The sequence below is a fragment of the Manis javanica genome, chromosome 5 (assembly GCF_040802235.1).
Source record: "Manis javanica isolate MJ-LG chromosome 5, MJ_LKY, whole genome shotgun sequence".
NCBI classification, from domain to species: domain Eukaryota; kingdom Metazoa; phylum Chordata; class Mammalia; order Pholidota; family Manidae; genus Manis; species Manis javanica.
In genome coordinates, this window is record NC_133160.1 from 31283455 (window position 1) to 31311349 (window position 27895).

At 41.3% G+C, this 27895-nt stretch overlaps 1 protein-coding gene across 10 annotated transcripts in view; it reads left to right on the forward strand.

Moving 5' to 3' along the window:
* Nucleotides 1-27895, forward strand: part of SHLD1 (shieldin complex subunit 1) — a 122148-nt gene that overhangs the window by 84887 nt on the left and 9366 nt on the right. For 3 of the 10 annotated variants that reach the window (XM_073236894.1, XM_073236900.1, XM_073236901.1), the window contains one exon: nucleotides 18098-27847. In XM_073236894.1, the coding sequence (XP_073092995.1) occupies nucleotides 18098-18540 (443 nt within the window). In that variant the 3' untranslated portion in view covers nucleotides 18541-27847. Of the gene's footprint in view, nucleotides 1-1305; nucleotides 8795-18097; nucleotides 27848-27895 lie in introns of those variants that run through there. The other 7 variants (XM_073236895.1, XM_073236896.1, XM_073236897.1 and 4 more) reach the window with 7 other exon arrangements.

The following is a 27895-nucleotide window of genomic DNA, read 5'->3' on the forward strand; positions in this document are numbered from 1 at the left end:
AAGCTCCCAGATTCTATTTCAGCCAATTGGGACCCGGATCCTACCTCAGCCAATCGGGACCTGGATCCTATTTCAGCCAATGGGACCCAGATTCTATTTCACCCAATCGGAGCTTAGTCTCTCTCCTCTCCAGTCAGCAAGGAGCTCACCCACCACCCTTAGACCCTACCAATTGACCAGAGCCACGACCTATCACCCCACCAACTACCCCTAGATCCAGCCAATCAGCCAGAGCCACGACCATCGCCCCACCAACTGCCCTAGAACCCCATAAAACCTTTGTGGTATTGAAACTCACTCTCTTTCTCTGGCATCTTGCCACTGCGTTGGTGTAGATGAGAGATTGAGCTCGAGCTAGCTCGAATAAAGGCTCTTTGCTTTTGCATCGGTGTTGGCTCCTTGGTGGTCTTCTGGGATTCGTGACTTTGGGCACAACACTTTCAAGCAGTCTCTCTTGCCATGACCCTAGACTTTGTGTCCTGAACCCTGTGTAGCCATTAAAGCCGATGTGGTAGGTCTGGACAACAGCTCAGGATTCCACTACCCTTTGGAATGTCCACTCTTTTTTGCTTTTGGTTTCTAAGGTGTTTGTTTACTTTATTCCAGCTCAGTCATGCATTTTTAAAGATTCTTAAAAAATATTTTACCCCTCATTTTTAGATATTTTGTAACAGGGAAGATTTTCATAATATCTACCATATTCTTTTGTCAGAAATACAAATCTATCTTTGCAATCCTACTAGATATATCCTTGTAAAGGTGGAAATTCAATTCCATTTGCACCCACTTCCAGCCCTTAATAATCCATGTTAGGAACATTTTCAACACTAGTACATCCTAAACTCCCTATGTCCCATATATTCTGTCATTCAGTCAGCCCAGCTTTTACTTCTTTGCCATCTATAGGCCTTTTCTGCATAGGTTATATTATATTATGCTATTTTTAAATTTGTGGCTTTTTTCCAGTTTCTCTGAGTTTTCTGCATTTCTGAAGTTATTTGCTTCAGAGAAAAGAAGTCTCAATACTTTGCCTTTCTTCAGATTCAGCTGTAAATGGAGTGGGGTGAGAGGGAGAGAAGGAGATTGAGAATTATCCCCAATAACGATTCTCATCCTATTACCCAGTGTCATCTTGCCCTTTAAAGTTTAGCCCAGCACTGCAGTTTTGACTCAGCCAGCGCTATTCTGTGAACCCTAGATATTTTCTGCCTAATTTACAGTCTTTTTTAAAAATGTAGTCTTTCTCCTTCTTCAATGTATTTAGTGATCTAAACTTTAACCTGAAGCTCTTTGCTTGATTTATAGTTTCCATCACCTTCCAAAAACCACCACTGCCACTGGGCTCCCTGGAGGATGAGTTATTTCAATTCCACCCACGCTGTGGTGCTGGTTCGCCGTGGGAGGACATGCTGGGGGACAGTTGGAGGGCTCCACCAGCCTGGGCTTCTGTGTGTGACACTCCCACACGTCGAAGCACCTGCTGTTCCCACCCACGCTGGGATCAGGCTTGCTCTGTTGGAGCATTCACTTGGAACCTCTCCATAGTCACCGTCCTGCTGGTGTGAGATGGGTAATGTTCACCATGACTCATCTCTGCAGCTCTGAGGCCAGGATATGGGGCAGTAGCTGTTGGTAAGGTGATGTTCCTTCCAGTCAGGAATGAATGCTCGTCCATCTGGACTTTCCTTGTGTTATGCATCTATCATTGCATACTAGATATACTGGAACATTTACAACTTTCTCAAAATCCCAGGTGTTAAATGACAAATACTTTAATACAGTTGACTTCAAGGGAATTATGTAGGTTTGAACTGCCCAGGTCCATTATATGCAGATTTTTTAAATAAATGCTATATAGTACTATAAATGTATTTCCTCTTCCTTGTGATTTCCTTAATAATGTTTTCTTTTCTCTAGCTTTATTGTAAGAACACAGTATATAATACATATAACATACAAAATGCATGTCAATTGACTGTTTATGTTATCAGTAAGTCTTCTGCCAACAGTAAGCTATTAGTTAAGTTCTACGTGAATTTTTGACTACATGGGGTTGGGGGGCCCTATACCTCTCATTGTTCAAGGGTCATCTGTCTATGCAACACCTCTGCTATTGGTGCCACTCTTGTCACTATGATAACAATTATAAAGTAGCTTTTATTTATTGAGTACTGTGTGGGCTAGGCTTCATGCTAATAAATTATTTAATTCTTAAAACAGTCCTACCATGTAGGAGCTATAATTATCCCCATTTTACAGATGAGGACATGGAGATTCAGAGATGTTAAATAACTTGCCCCAAGGTCACACAGCCACTAAAGAGTCATGCTAGGACTCAAACACAAGCCTGCTAAATCCAAAGCCCATGCTTACAATTGTCTTGTCTGTCAGGACTGAACCTTTCAGATGTCTGATCCATGACTATAAGCTTTTTGACAGAGGCCAAAACTTAAATCTACATTAGTGCTGCCCTTTAAGGTTACAAATTTGAAAGCATACACACATTGAAACCATGCTGCTGCCATTGCACAGAACTGATTTTGGAATTCATTTGTGAAAACTGCTTTCAGAACTAGTATATTAAATAAAAGAGAGGCAATCTTCTTTGAGAAATAAGCCTTGCTTTTTACCCCATGCCATGTTACCCTGCTTGCTTACCTACATTATTTATAATTTCACTCCTAATGCACCTTGACAGTTTCCAAAATAGTTCTGTTCTCTGAGGATAGAGATTTGCCACCAATCAGGACATTCAGAAGCTTCCAGAGGGAGTGAAGACCCTCCTAAGAAGTTCCAATGTGTTGTCACCAATGTCAGCATTTCAAAAATAAGATCTTGACTCACAGGGTGGTTACAGTAAAGGGGGAGCACTCAGCTACCTTTTTGCATTCTGGTGCATTTTTCTATTATAATTCAATCTGTTACTTCATTGATATATTTAAAATCAATTTGATGTGGAGTGAAATCTCTTTACACAAATATGCATCTAACAAAACTACTACTGTGTTTAGAAAAACATCAGACTTTCCTTGTCTCTCAGAGTTTCAAAAAGTCTTACTGTGATGTTAACACTGGAATTGGCTCTGTTTTGATAGGAATTCTGTTCTGTTCTGTTCCTCTTTTCATCTTAAAATGAGGAAATACTTTCTTAGGGATTTGCACAGACTGTGAGTAAGCCCCTTTCCTCTTCCAGAACAAGGATGCGATTTCTGCTTCCCCAGCAAAGGGGGATGATCTCCCTGCTAAATATGTCTCCAGTAACACTTCAAGCATAATTTTTCAAGTGCTTATTTTTTGTCTTACAGGGAAGGTTAGGTTAAAGTTTCAAGCATCATTTTAATTGGCTGCTCACATTTAACTTCACTCTGCGGAGGTAAACAGTCGTATTCAAAATAGCTATGTTGCCGTGGCAACCTAGATCCCAATCATTTGCTTTTCCTTTCTGCTCACAGATGTTCCTTAACTATCTAGGCCAGGGTATGAAACAAATCTGCTGCAACAACCCGTGTGCAACCATTTGGGGGAAAAGATTTTTAAATGATTGCATTAAGTGCTACAGTGAAACTCCTAATCCCAAATGGCTATTTGAAGGAGACTGTCTCTTGGGTTCCCTTGTCCAACAGCCTGACCTTGTGGTTCCCTCGCAGAGCCGCTCCAGGTGTAGAAGCACCTGGACAGCATCAGGGGATGGTAGTCCTTGTTTCAGCTCTCACTGTCAGGTTATGATCTGGGAAGTGAGCAGGTTGAACCCGAAAATCCCCCATTGGCATTTCTGGATATAAAAGGGTTAGGTTCTGATCCTTAAACGTGGTTATTAACTTAACAAAATGCATGTGGCTTGAAATCAAGCCACATGCTAATAAGCCTCAGTCTCATGGTAAAGAAGAGAATCGGTAAGCATTTTTAGGATCCAAGCCTGTGGTTCCTAAACTTAATTTATCTGAATCATCTAGGGAGGCTCTCAAACTCACCTACCTGGCTCATCTTAGCCAACATGTAAAGCTGTCGTTGGTCCTAATTATGCTTAGAAGATCACCTTAACCACAGAAGATCAAAAAGCAGAGTAGTCTTTTCATGTTCTGTTTGCCATCCATCCTTTCAACAAGTGATTCTGGAGAGTTAGGCTACAGTCTCAATTTTCTTGTTTGGTAAATGGGACTGAGTAAGCCAGATGTTCTCCCCTTCACTGGATGTAGCTTGGTGCATGGAGTAGAAACACAGTTATCACTCTTTAGAAGGAATAAGCTCACACTGTGAAGGTTATTTTGCCTGGGAAGATTTATCACTAAAATAGAAACAAAGCTCAAGGCCTCTCATGAAGTTTTCTGTTCACTCACATGTTCTTATCCCCTTCAGACTGGAATAATCCAGTCATGAGATTAATGCAGGAAAAGTCAGACAAAGATATTATTTTCTTTGTCATTCCCTTTGTATGCCATTAAAAAAGAAGATAGGAAAGAGACAGAACTCAATAAAAAATAGTGAAGAATATGAATAGACAGTTCACAGTATAGGAAACTGTAAGTTCGGGGAGAGGAAATCCCGGGGCAAAATAACTCTAAAAACCAAAATCAGTCAAGGGTAGAAATAAAGTTTAAAATCCATTTATGGCTTACAAAACTGCAGTCCGGCCCATCTCTCTTTCTTGCTCAAGCAGCCACTACACTGGCCCTCCCCCTCATCTCTCAGGTACAGATAAGCCCTCTGTTGCCCAGGTAATTACCCATTGACATGGAGATGAACTTCTCCACCCCTGAGGAAAGATGCAAATGCACTAAAGCCTACTTGTTTACACCTCTGAATGCCTGTTGATATGCAGATGCACCAAAACCAGGCGAGAAATTCTGGAAATGTTTCAATTTTACCCACAGAAACCCACATGGCCACTAAGTATATGAAAAGCAACTCAGCCATACAAGTAATATGAACCCAAATAAGGAGATGCTGTTTGAAACGTCTGACAATATCAGGGTTTGGCAAAACTGGAGATACAGGAAAACCCAGACGATTCTGGTGGAAGTGTAAATGCCACAACTGCTTTGGAGAGCAATTTGGCAGGATTTAGCGAAATTCAAAATACACATTCCCTTTGATTTAGCAATTCTACTTCTGGATGTACTTCCAGAGAAAGTCTTGTACAAGTGCACAAAGAGGTTTTACCAGGGGACTCACTGAAGGCTCATTTGTGATAGTGAAAATTAGACACAACCTATATGTTCATCAGCAAGAGAATCAATGACAAATAATACAGTATGTTCCTGTATTAGAATAGGATAAAGCAGACTCACATATATTAACAATGGCTGGAATGAAAAAAATCAGCAGGTTGAGTGAAAAAAAGCAAAACTTTGTATATTGAAGATAAAATGACCATATGCACAAAACAACACTGTATTGCTTATGGGTACATATACCTGTAAGGTATAAAAAGGGGTTGGAAGAAATATATTTCTGTGTAGATGTGGTCAACTTTAATTGAAATGTTTAATTTTCCCTTAATAAGAAAAAAAGACCCACAACAAATATGACACTATGTCAATTGTCAATTTGGAGTGGTGTGAATTTGGATATTATAGTCCTCTGTAATTTTCAGAACATTTTAATTTCTTAAGAAAAATATAAAATGCCAAGGAAAAAGAAAGCAAGCTTACAAATCCGACAGTAGAAATTGGCCTTACTGCCCTGGGCACCTAATTTTAGGACTTTTCACCGATCACACACATTTCTGTTTTTTTCCAGCAGTCATTTCATTTCCCAGCAGTTGCCTTTTAAAAGACCCTGTCCTCTGCCCGTGGCATCTGTTCATCATTAGGATGAAAGGTGACGGCATATGCCACCTCGCCTCCGGGTGATTCATCCAGTTTTAGCTTTCAGATGTAAACAAGTACAGACCTAGACTGTGGTTTCAAAAGCGCCTGACCAGACCACCCATCCTTTGAAGTGTTAATTAGAATTAAGTATCTTGATATCCATGCCCTGTGCCTCCTTTTTGAGTATGTGGTTTTTAACTTTAAAGGAACACTTGCAAATTCTAAAGTGTATGAACCATGGATGGCCAGGTTGCTATCAAGCAAAAGGAGATTTAGGCTTATTGATTTGATTTTTTTTGTGTCATTCGTTTTATGTTAATAAGATAGAAAGTAAGGTGCTTTAGAACTCCAAAGCTGGTGTTATTATGCCATGGGAAAAAGCCAGATGAAACTAAAAAGAGGAAGGGAAGTGCATTGCTGATGGGGTAAAGTGAATTGAGGAACCCAAAGGAGAAATAACAGTTGTAAAAAGAGGGGACAGGAGTGAAAGATCATCTCAAAAGACAGTAGAATAGATGATTTAGCAAAAAACAAATATCTGTAGACACCTTACTATTTAAACCACAGACTGGGATTCTTTTCAACATCAAAACTCAGGCCCCTAGCACATAGGGCTATGTGGTGGGATTTTCCTAGTTAACCCAGTTGTATCTGCCCCACTCCTCCAATTATCAGTTTATCTATGTGTGTATCATGGTACATGTATATATGTATGAATCATCTGATCCAGGGCCCTTTTGAGAGTGAAAAAGGGTGATGTTAAGAAGTAATTGAGACAATACATAACTAGGGTTGTCCAGGGCAAACCTCCCAGTCACCCTAGTGAGTACTGGTTATCCTAGTAATAACATACATTTATATGTTCATTTAAAATGAAAATCATCAAATAAAACATCAAAAAAATTTTAATATACCTACTGTATGCTAGCCCTGATTTAGGCCCTGGGGATACAGCAGGTAGCAAGAGAGACAAAAATCCATGAGTAAGAGAAGATGGACAATAAAAAATAAATCATGTATATTATTAGCTGCTATTAGGTTTATACAGAAATATAAAGCAGACAAGGAGATAAGGACAGCCAGTGTCTAGGAGAGTGAGGGAAATGCAATTTTAAATAGTGTGACAGGGAGGGTGTGATGGACTGAATTATTGTTCACCAATACTCTCTGCCTCCCCTGCAGGAGAATTGTTCAACTCCTTCATTTGAAATCAGGCTTGGCCATATGACTTAGCATTGGCCAATGATAGTGAACAGAGATGACAGCTTTCTCAATCACCTTGTTCTTTTCCCTCTGCTGCATTCACCAAGTAATGTTGAGATTGCAGCTGTCCCTTTGGCCTGGGCTCCAGGATAAAGGCAAGGATGATACAGATGTAATTGTAGTATGACACAGAGCTGCAAGTAGTGAGAAATAATGCTTTGTTGTTTTATGCCCCTGAGACTTGGGGCTTGCTCGTTATGTAGCATAACCTAGCCCATCCTGACTAATACAGAGGGCCTCACTGAAAACCTAACATCTGAGGAGAGACTTGAGGTGAGGGAACTAATCATGCAGATATGTGGAGAAAGCATGTTCCATGCAGAGGAACAGCAAGTGCAAAGGTTCTGAAGAGGCAGCTTGCTTGGTGTATTCAGGGATCAGAAAAGAAGCCATATTTCTCAAGGCAATGATGCAGAGCTATTGCTCCAGTCTGACTTTCATGGGGCCTGTGGGGCTGGATGTAGGACTTAATGTTTCTCATCCAGTGATCCTATTCACCCCTAGTTTCATCCACAGAGTATGGAGTCAGGTGGCAGGAGTTAGAAGAATAGAAGAGGGTATTAAGGAAAAGGAAATGAGATTTGGAGCAGGAAAGTATAGATGGGCACAGTGGGGTTCCAGACTTAAGGCCCCAGCCCCTAATAAACTAAAATTGGTAGTGTCACCCATGTAGAGAACTTATAGGGCCTCTGAAGCCTGACCACCATCATAAAGATGAGTTAGTGCATCTAAAGTGTGCTAATAAGTGACCATTGAGGCCCAGGACATGCACCCTCCCCATTCCCTTGTTCCATATCCATGACTTTCTTAGAGCCACATCAACCCAGGGAGCCTCCATCAGACAAGCCAACACAGCAGGGCCACACTTAGGAGTGTGCCATACAGTGCCTGGAAAGGGGGCAGCTTCTCCTCTGAACAACATAGGTATGAACCACATATTTCTTTTTCCTTGAATTCTGATAATCCTTCATATTTTTTAAAAGTAAGTCTTAGATATCTTTCTGCTCTGTGCAGCCCTGAAGCCACAGATCCTCCTAATTAGCAATTGCTAGTAAAAGACACTCTGGACAAACAAGGCCGAGTGAGCAGCTATTGATGCTGATGCATAAAGGAGACGGTTCTAAATATCAAATCCATTTAGGGGAAACTTGTTAAAGTTGGAGGCTAAACTGTTTTACAGAGATGAAATCCTGCTGTGCATTTATCAACCACAGAAGTAGTCCTGGAAGATCTTCTGGAAGAAACCCCTACACTCAAAATGCAATCATTAGTCTCAGAGGCTCCCTGCTAACTGCTTGTCTTGCATTACTGAACTCAAATTAGCGTCAATAACTCCTAAGGATATAAAAATATTTTTAGGTTTATAAAAACCTCAAACAGGGGGCGGAGCCAAGATGGCGGCGTGAGTAGAGCAGTGGAAATCTCCTCCCAAAAACACATAGAGCTATGAAAATATAACAAAGAAAAATCTTCCTAAAATAGAGACCACAGGACACAGGACAACATCCAGACCACATCCACACCTGCAAGAACCCAGCGCCTTGCGAAGGTGGTGAGGAAGGCCACAAACCAACAAGAAGGGAAGCTCTTCCAGCGGTCACTTGTACCAGCTCTGCACACTATCTCTATCACCATGAAAAGACAAAACTACAGGCAGACAAAGATCACAGAGACAACACCTGAGAAGGAGACAGACCTAACCAGTCCTCCTGAAAAAGAATTCAAAATAAAAATCATGAACATGCTGACAGAGATGCAGAGAAAAATGCAAGAGCAATGGGATGAAGTCCAGAGGGAGATCACAGGTGTCAGGAAGGAGATCACAGAAGTGAAACAATCCCTGGAAGGGTTTATAAGCAGAATGGATAAGATGCAAGAGGCCATTGAAGGAATAGAAGCCAGAGAACAGGAATGTATAGAAGCTGACATAGAGAGAGATAAAAGGATCTCCAAGAATGAAACAACACTAAGAGAACTATGTGACCAAGCCAAAAGGAATAATATTCGTATTATAGGGATACCAGAAGAAGAAGAAACAGGAAAAGGGATAGAAAATCTCTTTGAAGAAATAATTGCTGAAAACTTCCCCAAACTGGGGGAGGAAATAATCGAACAGACCATGGAATTACACAGAACCCCCAACAGAAAGGATCCAAGGAGGACAACACCAAGACACATAATAATTAAAATGGCAAGGATCAAGGACAAGGAAAGAGTTTTAAAGGCAGCTAGAGAGAAAAAGGTCACCTATAAAGGAAAACCCATCAGGCTAACATCAGACTTCTCGACAGAAACACTACAGGCCAGAAGAGAATGGCATGATATACTTAATGCAATGAAACAGAAGGGCCTTGAACCAAGGATACTATATCCAGCACGACTATCATTTAAATATGATGGCGGGATTAAACAATTCCCAGACAAGCAAAAGCTGAGGGAATTTGCTTCCCACAAACCACCTCTACAGGGCATCCTACAGGGACTGCTCTAGATGGGAGCACCCCTAAAAAGAGCACAGAACAAAACACACAACATATGAAGAATGGAGGAGGAGGAATAAGAAGGGAGAGAAGAAAAGAATCTCCAGACAGTGTATATAACAGCTCAATAAGCAAGCTAAGTTAGGCAGTAAGATACTAAAGAAGCTAACCTTGAACCTTTGGTAACCACGAATCTAAAGCCTGCAATGGCAATAAGTACATATCTCTCAATAGTCACCCTAAATGTAAATGGACTTAATGCACCAAACAAAAGACACGGAGTAATAGAATGGATAAAAAAGCAAGACCCATCTATATGCTGCTTACAAGAAACTCACCTTAAACCCAAAGATAAGCATAGACTAAAAGTCAAGGGATGGAAAAACATATTTCAGGCAAACAACAGTGAGAAGAAAGCAGGGGTTGCAGTACTAATATCAGACAAAATAGACTTCAAAACAAAGAAAGTAACAAGAGATAAAGAAGGACACTACATAATGATAAAGGGCTCAGTCCAACAAGAGGATATAACCATTCTAAATATATATGCACCCAATACAGGAGCACCAGCATATGTGAAGCAAATACTAACAGAAGTAAAGAGGGAAATAGACTGCAATGCATTCATTTTAGGAGACTTCAACACACCACTCACCCCGAAGGATAGATCCACCAGGCAGAAAATAAGTAAGGACACAGAGGCACTGAACAACACCCTAGAACAGATGGACCTAATAGACATCTATAGAACTCTACATCCAAAAGCAACAGGATATACTTTCTTCTCAAGTGCACATGGAACATTCTCCAGAATAGACCACATACTAGCTCACAAAAAGAGCCTCAGTAAACTCCAAAATATTGAAATTCTACCAACCAATTTTTCAGACCACAAAGGTATAAAACTAGAAATAAATTCTACAAAGAAAACAAAAAGGCTCACAAACACATGGAGGCTTAACAACATGCTACTAAATAATCAATGGATCAATGAACAAATCAAAATAGAGATCAAGGAATATATAGAAACAAATGACAACAACAACACTAAGCCCCAACTTCTGTGGGACGCAGCAAAAGCAGTCTTAAGAGGAAAGTATATAGCAATCCAGGCACACTTGAAGAAGGAAGAACAATCACAAATGAATAGTCTAACATCACAATTATCAAAACTGGAAAAAGAAGAACAAATGAGGCCTAAAGTCAGCAGAAGGAGGGACATAATAAAGATTAGAGAAGAAATAAACAAAATTGAGAAGAATAAAACAATAGCAAAAATCAACGAAACCAAGAGCTGCTTCTTTGAGAAAATAAACAAAATAGATAAGCCTCTAGCCCAACTTATTAAGAGAAAAAGAGAATCAACACAAATCAACATAATCAGAAATGAGAATGGAAAAATCACGACAGACTCCATAGAAAGACAAAGAATTATTAAAGACTACAATGAAAACCTATATGCCAACAAGCTGGAAAACCTGGAAGAAATGGACAACTTCCTAGAAAAATACAACCTCCCAAGACTGACCAAAGAAGAAACACAAAAGTTAAACAAACCAATTACGAGCAAAGAAATTGAAACGGTAATCAAAAAACTACCCAAGAACAAAACCCTGGGGCAGGACACATTTACCTCGGAATTTTATCAGACACACAGAGAAGACATAATACCCATTCTCCTTAAAGTGTTCCAAAAAATAGAAGAAGAGGGAATACTCCCAAACTCATTCTATGAAGCCAACATCACCCTAATACCAAAACCAGGCAAAGACCCCACCAAAAAAGAAAATTACAGACCAATATCCCTGATGAATGTAGATGCAAAAATACTCAATAAAATATTAGCAAACAGAATTCAACAGTATATCAAAAGGATCATACACCATGACCAAGTGGGATTCATCCCAGGGATGCAAGGATGTTACAACATTCGAAAATCCATCAACATCATCCACCACATCAACAAAAAGAAAGACAAAAACCACATGATCATCTCCATAGATGCTGAAAAAGCATTTGACAAAATTCAACATCCATTTATGATAAAAACTCTCATCAAAATGGGAATAGAGGGCACGTACCTCAACATAATAAAGGCCATATATGATAAACCCACAGCCAGCATTATACTGAACAGCAAGAAGCTGAAAGCATTTCCTCTGAGATTGGGAACCAGACAGGGATGCCCACTCTCCCCACTGTTATTTAACATAGTACTTGAGGTCCTAGCCACGGCAATCAGACAAAACAAAGAAATACAAGGAATCCAGATTGGTAAAGAAGAAGTTAAACTGTCACTATTTGCAGATGATATGATACTGTACATAAAAAACCCTAAAGACTCCACTCCAAAACTACTAGAACTGATATCGGAATACAGCAAAGTTGCAGGATACAAAATTAACACACAGAAATCTGTAGCTTTCCTATACACTAACAATGAATCAATAGAAAGAGAAATCAGGAAAACAATTCCATTCACCATTGCATCAAAAAGAATAAAATACCTAGGAATAAACCTAACTAAAGAAGGGAAAGACTTATACTCTGAAAACTACAAGTCACTCTTAAGAGAAATTAAAGGGGACACTAACAAATGGAAACTCATCGTCAAAATGGCCATCCTGCCCAAAGCAATATACAGATTTGATGCAATCCCTCTCAAATTACCAGCAACATTCTTCAATGAATTGGAACAAATAATTCAAAAATTCATATGGAAACACCAAAGACCCCGAATAGCCAAAGCAATCCTGAAAAAGAAGAATAAAGTAGGGGGGATCTCACTCCCCAACTTCAAGCTCTACTACAAAGCCATAGTAATCAAGACAATTTGGTACTGGCACAAGAACAGAGCCACAGACCAGTGGAACAGATTAGAGACTCCAGACATTAACCCAAACATATATGGTCAATTAATATTTGATAAAGGAGCCATGGACATACAATGGCAAAATGACAGTCTCTTCAACAGATGGTGCTGGCAAAACTGGACAGCTACATGTAAGAGAATGAAACTGGACCATTGTCTAACCCCATATACAAAGGTAAACTCAAAATGGATCAAAGACCTGAATGTAAGTCATGAAACCATTCAACTCTTGGAAAAAAACATAGGCAAAAACCTCTTAGACATAAACATGAGTGACCTCTTCTTGAACATATCTCCCCGGGCAAGGAAAACAACAGCAAAAATGAGCAAGTGGGACTACATTAAGCTGAAAAGCTTCTGTACAGCGAAAGACACCATCAATAGAACAAAAAGGAACCCTACAGTGTGGGAGAATATATTTGAAAATGACACATCCGATAAAGGCTTGACGTCCAGAATATATAAAGAGCTCACACGCCTCAACAAACAAAAAACAAATAACCCAATTAAAAAATGGGCAGAGGAACTGAACAGACAGTTCTCTAAAATAGAAATACAGATGGCCAAGAGACACATGAAAAGATGCTCCACATCGCTAATTATCAGAGAAATGCAAATTAAAACTACAATGAGGTATCACCTCACACCAGTAAGGATAGCTGCCATCCAAAAGACAAACAACAACAAATGTTGGCAAGGCTGTGGAGAAAGGGGAACCCTCCTACACTGCTGGTGGGAATGTAAATTAGTTCAACCATTGTGGAAAGCAGTATGGAGGTTCATCAAAATGCTCAAAACAGACCTACCATTTGACCCAGGAATTCCACTCCTAGGAATTTACCCTAAGAATGCAGCAATCAAGTTTGAGAAAGACAGATGCACCCCTATGTTTATCGCAGCACTATTTACAATAGCCAAGAATTGGAAGCAACCTAAATGTCCATCGGTAGATGAATGGATAAAGAAGATGTGGTACATATACACAATGGAATACTACTCAGCCATAAGAAGTGGAAAAATCCAACCATTTGCAGCAACATGGATGGAGCTGGAGAGTATTATGCTCAGTGAAATAAGCCAAGCGGAGAAAGAGAAATACCAAATGATTTCACTCATCTGAGGAGTATAGGAACAAAGGAAAAACTGAAGGAACAAAACAGCAGCGGAATTACAGAACCCAAAAATGGACTAACAGGTACCAAAGGTAAAGGAACTGGGGAGGATGGGTGGGCAGGGAGGGATAAGTGGGGGGAAGAAGAAGGGGGGTATTAAGATTAGCATGCATGGGGGGGAGGGAGAAAGGGGAGGGTGGGCTGCACAACACAGAGAGGACAAGTAGTGACTCTACAACATTTTTCTAAGCTGATGGACAGTAACCGTAATGTGGTTGTTAGGGGGGACCTGATATGGGGGAGAGCATAGTAAACATAGTATTCTTCATGTAAGTGTAGATTAAAAATTTAAAAAAAAAAGAAAAAAGAAAAAAAAAAGAAAGAAAGAAAGAAAGAAAAGGGGGATTACTCCTTGACAGGATAAAACTATTGGTAAATCAAAGATCAACGCATGCTTTAAATATCCTTAATGTTGATCACTTAAAGGGTGTCAGATGATCAGCTATGGAGGTACTCTTTTCTGATAATATTCCTTTCTCTTAATTAAAAAAAAAAAAAGCAGTTACTGTGTGCTGACCTCCAATGAGTTCTGCACAGTGGTATAGAGGGCATGTCAAAGTGTGGGCAAAGGGTCTGTTTGTTTCTATGCAGAAGATCAAGGCCTAGCTTGGATAACCAGAAAGTGAACTAAGATACGATATGAGGAGGAGCTTCCAGCATCAGCACTCTCTGGAGGACTTGTGCCGGGGGATGATCATCAAAAAGCCTCCACAGGGATCCGGACAATGCTGCGGTTGTGGCTGCATCCAGCCCACCATCTCCTGGACTTGCCATAGGAATGAGGAGGGAGATGTCTAGGCTGGCATGTGCATACATGAGACAACGAATTTGACCGGATCTGTACTGTTGGAACTCAACCAGGAGTTGGGAGGGGTGCAAGGTGTAGCACTCCAAAATCTTATGACTATAGACTACCTACGGTTAAAAGAACATATGGGATGTGAACAGATCCCAGAAATGGGCTGCTTTAATTTGTCTGATTTCTCTCAGACTGTTCAAGTACAGTTGAACAATATCCATCATATCATAGACAAATTTTCACAAATGCCTAGGGTGCCTAAATGGTTTTCTTGGCTTCACTGGAGATGGCTGGTAATTATAGATTTGCTTTGTTTATGTCACCGTATTCCTATTATGTTAATATGTGTGTGCAAATTAGTTAGTAGTTTAAAACCTATACATACTTAAGGTACTCTACAAGAAGATATGTCAAAGAAATAATCAATCCTCCCATGTTTCCTTCCATATGCTACATCTGTAGCTTTTCTTCTTTCTTCCTAATTATAACCCTTAAATAGAATTCGTGCCTCATATCGAATTTGCCGAGTATCGTAATTCCTCCAGGTGGTAAAGATACCTCAAGACAAGTGCTGGGCATAGAAGCCACAGGGCATAAATCTGCAAAGAAGTAAAAAGCTAACCTTTTCAAACAATATGGCTTCTCTCTCACTTACCAACTTTACATTTCCCTGTATGGCCCCGGAAGATGACTGGTTAGCCAGAGATGGGTAAGATTTCTCAAGGGAGGAACAACCTAAGACAGGCACAGTTGCAGGGGGGCCATCAGGTGAGAATTTGGGGATCAACAGAGGTGAGGCTCAGAACCTCACCCCCCCTGCTTTGAGAGAAATCTTCTGCATCCGTGGATGTTTTGCTGCCCTTGTCTAGCCTGGATTAATATTTAGTCCATAGGCACACACCTGATCATCTGATCATCTACATTTGCCCTCTTACAGCACTAAACTATGTTTTCTACCTTTATCTTGCATCTACCTACCACTTCAGTATTTTATTAAAAATAATAATAATAATAATAATAAAGGGAGAAATGTGGGATCCACATATAAATCAAGTACAAAAATCAAACGAATATTCATATTTGACCTGATTGTTTATAGGTCATAATGCGTGATCAAAACCGAAAGTTTCTGTGATGAATGCCCTTGTACTGTTCACCATGTAAGAATTTATTCACTATGTAAGAATTCGTTCACCATGTAAGAACTTGTTTGTTATGCTTCAGAAGATTGGAGACTGACGAGAATTAGACTTGAGATGGATTAATGATTGTACATTGAGCATTGACCCCCCTATACTGAATTTTATTGTTGTTAACAACCATTTGATCAATAAATATAAGAGATGCCCTCTCAAAAAAAAAAAAAGAAACAGTGCACACAGATGCACAGCCATCTCAGGCCCCTTCCTCTTCCTTTGCTTTTTGTCATTTCCTAAAGAAATTCTGTTCATGTGTAAAGCATATTGAAATAAAAAGGGAAATTCCACCCAATTTAGATAAATCACCAGGACTGCACCTTTGATAAGAAAAAAAAAGTCATCTCAAGGTCTGAGAAGGGAGGCACACATGGCTCAAATGGGTAGCAGCAAGAAGCACATCAGCCAGGGATCAACAGCAAAAGTGCTTTGGGAGTTCAAGGCAAATGGGTATATTAGAATGCAGTGGGGTTCAGCATTCACTGCCCCCTCCTTCAGAGTCCATCCATTAAGGCAGTGGGGATGGGAGGCACTATTGGCATTTTAGGGAAGAATTATGTTGTACAGAACTGTCCTGTGCATTATAGGGTGTTTACATCCTTGACCCTGCTCACTAAATGCAAGTAGCACTTTCCAATCACTGACACAAAAGTGTCCCCAGGCTGTCCCTAGGGAAGCCATTACTGTCTCCAGTTAGGAAGTCTGTAAGCCTGGGCTGTAATAACAGGAGAACAGGGTTTGAGGTTTGAACATAGCTGTGAGGCTGCACCACTGAGAAGGAATGACCGAGTTATCAAAGATCCATCATTCCAAAGACAGATACCAAATGATTTCACTCATTGTGGACTATAACAATAAAGCAAAACTGAAGGAACAAAACAACAGCAGACTCACAGAGAAGGGACTAGGGGTTACCAAAGGGAAGGGGGTGGAAGGGAGGGAGAGGGGGATTGAGGGGCACTATAATTGCAGTCACAATATAGATAGGTCACAGAGAATGCAGCACAGCATGGAGAAGACAAGTAGTGACTCTGGGGCATCTTACTACGCTGATGGACAGTGACTGCAATGGGGTGAGGGAGGACTTGATAATATGGGTGAATGTTGAAATCACAATGTTGTTCATGTGAAACATTCATAAGATTGTATATCAATGATACTTTATTTAAAAACAAATAAAAAAACTGAAGGCAAAATAAAGACCTTTACAGGTATGTAAAAAAAAAAAAAAGATCCATCATTCCATCCCCACATAGGTGCATCAGGAAAAGAGATACAACTAGCTTTATTTGCTGGCAGAGGATTCCAAGGTATCTGCAAGTACCTAACAGACACATGATTAGTGAGATGGCTTTGTAGTTGGTAGTAAAGCAATTTTAAAAGGAAATCAAAGACTGAAATGAACTGGAAGCAGAATTCAAAAGAACTGATGTAATAAATAATTCAATTGTCATTGCTCTACTGGAAAAGGGAAGGAGGGTTTCTTTGAAGATGAGTTGTAGTCTGCTTGATATTTACATGAAAAATAGAGGAGACAGGCTAGTTTTTTAGGTCCTTTTGTGGACACTGAGTTTCAAGAGTTAAATACAAAAATGAAATTCTGTGGTAACAACTGTAGTAATTTCAGAGTAGTGTGTCTTAGTCTATTATGGCTGCCATAACAAAATACCATAAACTGGATGGCTTGAACAGCTGAAATCCATTTTCCCACATGTATGAAAGCTAGAAGTCCAAGATTAGAGTGCCTGCCAGTGGTTGAGTTCCGAGGAGAGCTTCCTGGCTCGGAGGGGGCCACCTTCCCATACTGTCCTCACACGGCCATTCCTCGGCTCCTGCACATGGAGGGAGAGAAAAGAGAGAGGGAGAGAAAAGAGAAGATCTCTTCCTCTTCTTAGAAGTCCATCAGTCCTCTCAGATTAGGGCCTCACCCTTATGACCTCACTTAACCTTAATAACCTTCTAAAAGCTCCATCTTCAAGTAAAGTCCTATTAGGGATTGGGGCTTCCAAACTTGAATTTTGGAGGAACACAATTCACAATTCAGTCCACAGCACAATGATAGGCATAAATGATATTTCAAAACATGTTTAGGAAACTATAATGTGATTGAAAACAGCTGTGGTCTCTTGGTGACAGTCACAGGTCCTGCTGCTAATAGGTTTGTTGCTCACAGTTATCATGGAAGGAAATGCTTCATTTCAGGTAGAGGTTAGTGAAAACAAAGACAGGATTTTTTTCCTCATCCAAGCTCACAACCACCCTGAACTTCTCTGCTGTTTTAGATCAAGAACCCCTGACACATGCAATAAGATGTCCTTGTTTTGAGCAAACAAGTGGCATAACCCCAGGATGGAGGGGACAGATTCTCAAATCAGCTGACCCTGCCCATTGCCAGTTACCCAGGAGCAGTGAATGTAGGGAATTGAAGTAAGACATCTGCTCTTGGCTTCCTGTCTGATATTTTGGGATGTGTGTTCTAGTATTGGAATGTGTTTTGTCTTGCAGACACCAGTAACCTAAATACTGAACAAAATGATTCCTGGACCTCAGAGAACTTCTGGCTTGACCCTTCCGTGAAAGGCCACCCAGAGACCAAGACAGAGGATGATGGACTTCGGAAATCCCTGGACAGATTCTATGAAATGTATGGCCACCCACAGCCAGCCTCTGGAAATCCACTCTGTGCATCTGTCTACCAGTGCCTATCTCAGAAAATCAATGAACTAGAGGGCCAGGAGAGCCAGAAGTACGCCCTCCGCAGTTTTCAAATGGCCCGAGTTGTCTTCAACCGAGATGGCTGTTCAGTCTTACAGAGGCATTCCAGGGATGCCCATTTCTACCCACCGGAAGAAGGAAGTGTGTCTCTGGATGATGAAAAGCCAACCCCAGGACTTTCAAAAGATATTATTCATTTCCTCTTGCAACAGAATGTGATGAAAGACCTATAATTGGTGCCTGGTGGTGACATCAGGCAACATGGAGGATAGCCCTGTGGCCACTGCTGTTAACGTACCGCCCAGGTCCCCTTGGGTCTCGCTTGCTGGCTCTGTGGTACTGGAGCCAGTTCAGCCCACCTGGGGAGCCTGCACTGTCCGGACGTCTTACAGCTCCCATGGCTACCACCTCCCATCCCATCCTACCATTCATTTTGACTTAAGGTCAGTGACTGACCGTCTTGGGAATCCAAAGCCCCAGCTTTCTTGCCTCAAGACAGGACGTTCTGTGAGGCATAATTTACTGTGCGGCGCTCCCCTCCGGTCAGGCTAAGGCTGGGACTTCACACTCCATCACGCCTTGCTCACTCCTTCCCTTTCCCTGCACCTCTTCTCCCATTCACTTACTGGGGCTCCCAGAAGCCTTTCCTCAATGAATCTCTTGTCCCTGAATCCTTGACTCAGAGTCTGCTTCTGGGAGAACCCAACCTAAGAGAACAGGCATCCATTAGGTGAGTTTTCCGAAGGGCACAAAGCCCTGTGTTCAATCAAGCATGACTATCATACGAAATTGTAAAACTGAGACCACGTGATTGAGAATGCATGTCCCAAAATGATAAAAAGATTTAAATGCAGTTCCGAAAACCATATCACATCTTAATCATACCCTTGTCTTTCCAAAGTTCTGACTTTCACTGTGGGGTGAGGAGGGAACACTTACACCATCTAAAAAACAGCAAAGATTTGCAAAAAAAAAGTCTCTACCAGATTGCAAATGTGAAAGGCATAGAGAAAACAAATGTGCACCACCTAGCAATTGAGTGTAAGCTCAATTATGACACCTTAGGCTGACCCAATGCTGCCTCGCCAATTCGTAGTGGAAGAGAAAAAGGAATCCTTTGCCCAAGTTGCCTTCTTCCTTTCGCTGTTTTTGCCTGCTGCCTGCCTGCTGTCCCATCCTTGCTTTGCCAGGTAGCGGCTGTAAATAGCCAGGGCAGGCTTGAGCTGGCAGGTGCTCTGCTCGGCAGCCACGTCCTGAACCCCAGTTTGAGAGTTGGTTGGGAGAATGACATCACCTGGCACCATGCTCTCTGAAGCTGTTATTGGAGGCCTCACACGCATCCCTCCCTCAACAGTCCTTCAAACCAATTTCGTTGACAGGAAGGATTATAGCATTTTGTAGGGAACAACAAGAGAAGCTGGCAACACTGGGCAATTCGATTTTGAGAAGCTGTAGGTGAAACGTAATTGGCAGAATTGTCCATAAGCTTTCTGGAAAGCTGGTTTTACAAATAGATGAGCCTAACGTCATACATGAAGTGTGAGGGTGCCCTCTCAGGCAGGGCTCCTGGGGACTGCTGGCTGGCGAGGGAATTACATAATAAGGCTTCCAGTTCTGGGAAAATCAGAGGTAAGAAATAGCATCGCACATTGAAGTGCAGAGCTGCGTGGAGGCCTAACTGGTAGGAAATAGAAAATGAATAGGTCTTTGAGAGATACTTGAGGAAACTAGATTCTAGATTTTTCTCCAACAAGCAATCATCTGCATCTTTCTCCATGGGCTTCTCTTATTCAACTGGCCCCCAAATAATCGTGAAAACAGTGGGTCTTATAATTGAAAATTTAGATTGAATTTTAAGGGCACTAGTTTTATTGGTTTTTAATGTGAAGCAAATTAATAGACACCATGAAGAATGCAGTAGGTTTTAGTAGTATTTAGTCACTGAAAGATTGGAAATTGGTTTCCATGGCTACCAACAGAAGGAAGCTGGATTATTTTATGCCGTTTGTAAAGGACAAAAGATACAAACTACTTGAATCTCCCTGCGAAGCAGCAGCTTTTATTTGGCAATGATATTGTAGTATCATTAATTTTGTGGCCTTTATTAATATCATTTCTGGGGCTGCTCAGCAAGAGGTAGACTCTGAAACCACAGAATTTAGAAGTCTAAAAGCCAGAATCACCCAGGGTAAAAAAAGGAGTATGATGTGTGCTTGCTTGTATCTGAGTAAGTGCTTGTGACAGGTCAGTACAAGATATTTGATTCCCTGCAATCTCACTCCTTAATTTGATCTTCATAAGGTTAGGATGGCATTTTCCATTTATCTCTGCTTACCTTTAATAAAGACTAAGAGATAACAATATTGAGGCTCTGGCCTTTGACATTATGGTCTAATTCTGCCCTATAGAACCCTTCACCAACATCTTATCATCCCGTGAAAGTTCTGACTGGTCTATGATATTGGCTGTGCCCTTTTCAGAGGTCTCTGTGAGGATGGATTTGCTTACAGGACCGTCAGAACACTAAAGAGAGCTGCTACCAGTATTTTAAGTTTGTGTGAGTATTATTCACTTCCTTAGTTTACTTCTTTGTATGACCTCTGTCAGGGCACATGTAATGACCAGAAGGTAACACAAAGTAATACAGCCATATTTTCTAAAGGTTTCTTTTAAAACCTCCACACAGAAAAAATGTTTACAAGTGAACATCTTAATGATTTTCAGAAATGGAACCCACCTATGCGACCAGAATTCAACTCAAGCAACAGACACTATCAGCCAGCCTGGGCAACCCCCTTCTGAGGGGAGATTTTCATCGGCTAGTACACAAAATAATTTTAGGCACTACATGGACAGATGATGTTTATTTTCATTGTTATCTATGCAGTTGAATGTGTTAGAAAAATATATAACTACTACATCTAATCCATGCTTTTACAGATATTACATAGGTTTTTACAATTGAAAAATGAATTTGAGGAAATATTAAATTAATAATAGCACAGGCCATACACAGATATGCCAAAAATTTTTAAAGTGGTATACCAGAAAACGCGAAATCTGGAATACAGTGAGATGGATGTTCTGTCATCCCTTGTGGTCTCCCAGCATCTCTCCCCGAGATACTACGAGAGACTCCCACCACGTTGATTCACATCTGCCTTTGCCTCTCTTTACCCTGCAGCTATAGTGCAAATCCTTTTAAAAAGCAGAGCATATGTGAATAGTCAGCAAATTAAAGAGAAAGGACTAGTTGTCAAATAAGAAAACATTTTTGACTCTGTAGTAATTAAAGCAACAAAACAGAAGTAGGCAAATTGATGTGAATGAGTTCAGTCCATAATTAGATATAAATGCACATGGAAAATGAGTATTTAATGAAGGTAGCATCAAATCTATAAAGAAATGTGCAATTTACAGCAAATGTTCTTAGAGTAACTGGCACCTCACACTGGGAAAGGAGAAAAAAAGAGACTAGTTTTTTTTAAAGTATCATTGATAGACAGTCTTATGAAGATTTCACATGAACAACATTGTGGTTACAACATTCACCCATATTATCAAGTCCTCACCCTCCTCATTGCAGTCACTGAAGAGACTAGATTCTTCACCTCATTCCTTATATCATTATTAATTCTAGATGGATTAAAGAGTTTGAAGTAAAAAAATTCATAAAAATGCTAGAATAAAAAATTAGTGCTATAGACACATACATAGAGATAGTGAGGTATCTTGGATTAGGGGAGATCTTTCTAAGTAGGACACAAGACCTAAAAATGGTAAAAGAAAAATTCGATAAAATTGAGAGAAAGAAAGAGAAAAAGATAAAGAAAAAGAAAGAGAAAGAAGGAAAGAAGAGGAAAGAAAGAAGAAAAAAGAAGAGAGGAAGGGAGGGAGGAAGGCAGGCAGGAAGGCAGAAAGGAAAGAAGGGCCTGCTCTCTCTGGCCGAAGGACCAGGAAAGACGAAGTCTGGCAGAGTTTAGTGGGAAGACTCATACGCAGTGACAGCACCAGGCCCAACGTGCTCACAGCAGCAGCAAGAAGTAATAGTGAGTTTTCAGTCCATTCTCCACCCCACAGTCACAGACAGCAGAAGATCTGCCCATAGCAGTGTTAACAGTGACATGCAGGTGAGCCAACCTACCCAACATCACCCCCCCACCAATCTGCCCACATCAGTGATAACAGAGAAACCCAGGAGCCATGCTCATGCACTGGGCCATTCCAAGGGACAGTAAGCAGCCCCCTCCACCCTCAGTGGTAGTGCCAGAGGGCCTGGTGTCTCCCAGACCTCTATGCAGTGGCAGAAGGTGACCCAGGGCCTCCCCCTACAGCTGCCTAATGGCACCAGGCAGCCCAGGGAAGCACCTTCACCCAGATAGGCATCACATGTGGGATTCCAGTGGGAGTTTGAGCAGAGCCAGGACAAAGTCGACTCAAACAGCATTGCAAGGTCTCAGGAAACTGAACTGTCATTGCAACTATGGCCTATAAAAGTAAACTTTTAAAAGAACAACAGAAACCCTAAATTGGTGACTGCCTACTAAAATAGAAGATTTATATAAGATCTGGGATCTCCTAACATAATATACAAAATGTCCAGGACACAACAAAATCCCCCAAGGTCCTTAACACCAACAGGGGGATGCAAGAACCCAGGTCCACGCCATTCCACCCTAGGTGGTCTGCCCTCTCCTCAGTCCGTGGACTTTACACCCAAGGTCTTTGGCCTCCAAACATCTCATCCCTTCTCCAGCCCCCACGGCTCTACCAACTACTCATTTATGCTGTAATCCTACACAACAGGACCATCCTCTAACTATGAACATGTGTACATCTTCCTTCCCCAAACAGATGGAAAGTTCTTGAAGGCCAGAGAGCTTACCTTAGCCAGGCTAGGCACAGATCAGCACTGGGTAAAGACTGACCATGACACGAACTGGTTCTCTAGCTATGCCTTTCGTTCAGCTGCCTGGTGTAGTCAGTTTGACAACTTCTTTCTCTTTTCCTACAACTGCACCATGTAATCTTAAACCAGGAGCAAGGGGCAGTGGGGCTTGGAGATAGCTTTGCACCTTCTGAGAGACAGCATAACAGAAGGAAGTGTCCAAATGCGGATTTCAGAGGGAACAATGCTGCCATTAACAAGCAGGCTGCCCAGGGAGGCTAGAATGACTCCTCCAGGCCCCATTTCCATCTGCAAAACAAGAATATTAGCAATGCTCCAAGTCCCCCTCAGCCTAAAATGTTCTGTGACAAATCTCCATGAGGGTGGATTCAGGAAACTAATTTTCAAATTGATTGAGTGGTGTGGCTTTATTGCTTGGAGAATTAAGCTACTGTTCATAACAATTCATTTCCTGAGTTTAGCCTAGCAGCCAGTGTTTATTAAGCATCATTTACCCTGCAGTACCCTGGGTTGAGTGCTGTGGAGACACAGAAGTAGTATCTTGCAGGATCCTTGGCCTCCAGTTTATTATATAATCAGAAGTTGCTGTATAATAAAAGCTCACCAAGCTTATGATCCAGCAAATTACTTTTTCTGTTTACCTTAGACTTCTATAAAATAAAGTTTTACTTGGGCCATTACATATAATTCCATGTGACATAACATATTTCTCTTTGTAATTTCTGTATTATTTTCTATGTATTTATATATATAATACAATATAGATTATTTTTTCTTTGGTATCATTAATATACAATTACATGAGCAACATTGTGGTTACTAGATTTCCCCCATTATCAAGCCCCCACCACATTACCACATTATAGTCACTGTCCGTCAGTGTAGTAAGATGCTATAGAATCACTACTTGTCTTCTCTGTGCTATACTGCCTTCCCCGTGGCCCCACCCTACATTATCAATATAGATTTATATTTAGATAAAATATATGCATTGAAAATGTTTATGTATTTAAAATTTCTACATGGATGGGCTGGGTTGGTTTGTTTTTTAATGTTTTAGTAAATAAGATGATGTATATTTTCAAACTTTAACGAAGGTAGAGAGAATTCTTTTTCCCCATTATCAAGCCCCCACCACATACCGCTATGCGTCCAGTATCCAGCTTCAACAGTACCCAACTTTGTATGTGTGTGCTAAAGCATTGTTTCCTAAGCTGTCAGTGGCGAAGGGCCCTTTCAGTTGATTCCCAGTCTTCAAGGACCAATGCCAGCCCACAGCTCATGCTCATGCCACACAGAACTCACCAGGCAAGTTGAGCAACACCCAGACTGGGCTGTATCCTGGTCAGTGAGACAAGTCCTCCTCACTGCTCAGGTCTCATGCCATTGTGAAGTGCTATGACAGTTTCTGAAACACGTACTGTCAATATCTGCACTTATCACAGACCAAAGGAACACCACTTTGCCAACAGGCACTAAGCCACAGACCATCCTTTGAATAGTACTGTGCTAGAGTGTCCTAAAGCAGATCCAAAGCATTCTTTTATTTGACCCATAAATTCAGCATGTATCTCTAATGGATAAGGACTTGAAAAAAATAAAAAAACACTACCCCAAAGATAATTATTGATGATTCCTTAAAATCATTAAATACTCAGTCTATGTTCATTTTTCCCTGACTGTCTAAAAAATGCCTTCTTACAGTTGTTTTGTTTGAATCAGGATTTAAACAAGGATCTACAGCTGCATTTGGTTGATGCACCCCTTAAGCCTCTTTCGATCTATAACAGTCTCCCTCTCCTTTAAAAATTGTTTTGAACCACTCCCAAAATAGATAGGTTCACCATTAATTATAAAAGTTTTCCTGACCTGTTCCAAGCAGGTTTTTCCTGCATTTGATATAGGATGACCATGGGAAGGGCTTGGAAATAAAATGACCTCTCCTTTGCCTGCAAAATCTATGTTCCATGCATGTTATGACCACATTTCCTCCTCCCCAGACTTGTTTCCATGGCCTCAAAATTACTTAGATTACTGAGTATGTAACAATGGCAGTCACACTCACTGTCTTATCAACTGATTCTGTTTGTCTCCAAGGAACCATTCATAGAGCAGACACCTGTGAACACTGTTAAATGAACTATGGATTTTTCTTGGCCCTGGCATGCCCCGAACAGGGCTTACCAGACACATTCACCTCTTAGGGGACCTATGCACATGTACAGTGACTTGAGACACTCTATGATTATTTAATTTGGATCAGGTCCATTTGTGGGCTTCATACAATGACATCTTTTTCCAAAACCCCTGTCCCCTACCAAAAAGGACACAGAAACTCAAGTAGTTCTCAGTCTTCACTGGCCAACACTTCATGCAGAATCACAGACTTTAGCACAGGAAAGGAAACTTAGCAAATCATGCAGTCAAGCTCTCTGCAGGCAAGGAGATAAAGACCTCTCTGTCTAGTTGTCTAGTTATCTAGATACCTTCTGGGCAAGAGTCCAGTCTCTGACCTCCAAGAGAGACTCTGTACACCGGGGATATCACTTTCTGTGCCAGACAGAGTTCTGAATTGCACACAACAGAAGTGGACACTTGCTGACTTTAGTAGAAAGCTAATGAGTGGCTCACAGAATCTGTCAGAAGGCTAGATAGCTAGATTTTGAAACCAGGCAGTATCTGAGGGAGGCTGGTCAACATGGACACAGCTGAGGTCATGTTGAAGGGACAGTTTGGTTAGAATGTCCCTAACTCTGGCCCTGCTGCCATTCTGGCTGTTGAACATCCCCATAACAGAGGCCAGGAGCCCAAGTGCTGCTGCTGCCAGGGAGTTTTAAACTGTCATTGAGTAAATTAGAAGTCCTAGGTGAGAACATCTCATTTGCTGAGGTTGGATCATGTGACTCTCCTCTAGCAGCCAGGGATCAGAGAAAGGACCATCTGACTTGGCTTCCTCCTAGTAGGAGGTGAGTCCTGCTTCCCCCCATGACCTGCTGCACAGAAGGATGCGTGTTAGGATGCTAAACATCCCCCTATAATGGCAAATGACCAATCCATCTCTCCACGTGAACTTCTATTGTTAGCACATAGATGTAGATAATAGTAATTATTTTATTTCTGCAAAACATGGAAGTATTTAATACCACCCACAAAAATGGTTTACAGCCTCAGATAAACAGCAGTACCATAAGCTTGTACAGCTTTAACCTCATTGTGTTGAGCTTGCACAGCTTTAACCTCATTGAAGGGGAAACAGCTTCTTCTGTGTCTTGGTGGTCCAGTGATTGCCTCCTGGCCTACTTTCTGGAGGAAAACTAAACATCAGTCTGTCGCCCTGACTTTCACTCAGATGCTCAGGGTGAGCTCAGTGGCTTCCCGGGGCATTAAAACTTCTCTCCTAGCATTCCATTAATGATTAGACTTGCACTTGAAATTATTCCATGCTGCTATGTATCCAATTGGTACAGAGATGAGCTGGAACATAGGAGATCTGTAGAGACACAGCCAGGATTCTGCCCCTATCCTCTCCATGTATTTCTGATGGCTCTCAGTTTCCATAAAGGGAGGTGGTGTTATGTGGTTAGGTAATAAGAAACCAGAACTGACACTGTGATAGCTGTCCCCAAAGGCATAGAATTTCTTTGTAACCAGGAAAAGATGCCCTTGAGTTCTCTGGGCTGAGGTAAGAATGTTTGGCATTTCTTTCTCTGCTCTCTGATTGCCTTAGCAGATTATGAGATGGAAAATAATAAGCCAGAGAGATCCTCAAAGCATTTGTCAATGGTCTGTCTGTCTTCATTTAGGTTTTCTTAGAGGCACAAATTCAAGTGCAAGGGGTATATTAGAGTAAGGAATTGGGAACTGAAATGGGGAGGAAAAGAAGCCAAGAAAGTGCATTATCAAGCAAGTTGCCATTGTGAACAGCTAAAACTCAGCCCTACTGGGAACTCTGGGGCCAGGGCAGAGTGTAAGCCTCAGTGCCATCCTGCACAAAGGGTGAGGGAGCTGGGGTATGTAAGCACCAATTCCCACCAGTCTTTGGCTGAAGACCGCAGCTGGGAGGGCAGCAATTCCCCAGAACTTCTGGCCTGCTGTCTTTGGACCCTGGCCTCAGACAAAGCCCTCAGGTAACGAGTAGGTGGGGGCAGCTGGACGCCAGGCTGGTGTGCAGAGAACCAAGGCCCAAGGTGATACAGGAAGGGCACCTGCTACACTGTGTTCTCTTATCCTCCAGACTTGTGCACAGATTTTTCCGTTCCCCACCCATCCAAAGCCCAGAGTAAATGTTCCTAGAATCAAACAGGAGGTGTACCTCCTCTGCCACCCCCAAACCACTATCTAACTGGTACAGATTGCTTATTTCACTCTTTACTGTTCAGGAGCTCTCCGCCCACGTTACAGGGTCTCTGCGATCTAGTGCTCATTCATCCCTGCCTGGTAACATGCAGCCACTCCGAATCTGACTGCAGCCCTGGAAGTACTGAACAAATCTCACTGACTGGCTCCCACTTCCTTCCATTCAACAATCGTCCTGTTGAATAATTGGGAATGTCACAGTCTACAGATAATGCACTTTCGCCAGGTCCTCATCAGCTTTGATATTTGGAGAGATTTACAATGTACTAAACATGGTAAGTTTTGGGTGTGTAAGAACTACAACCCTGAATGGGTATAGTACT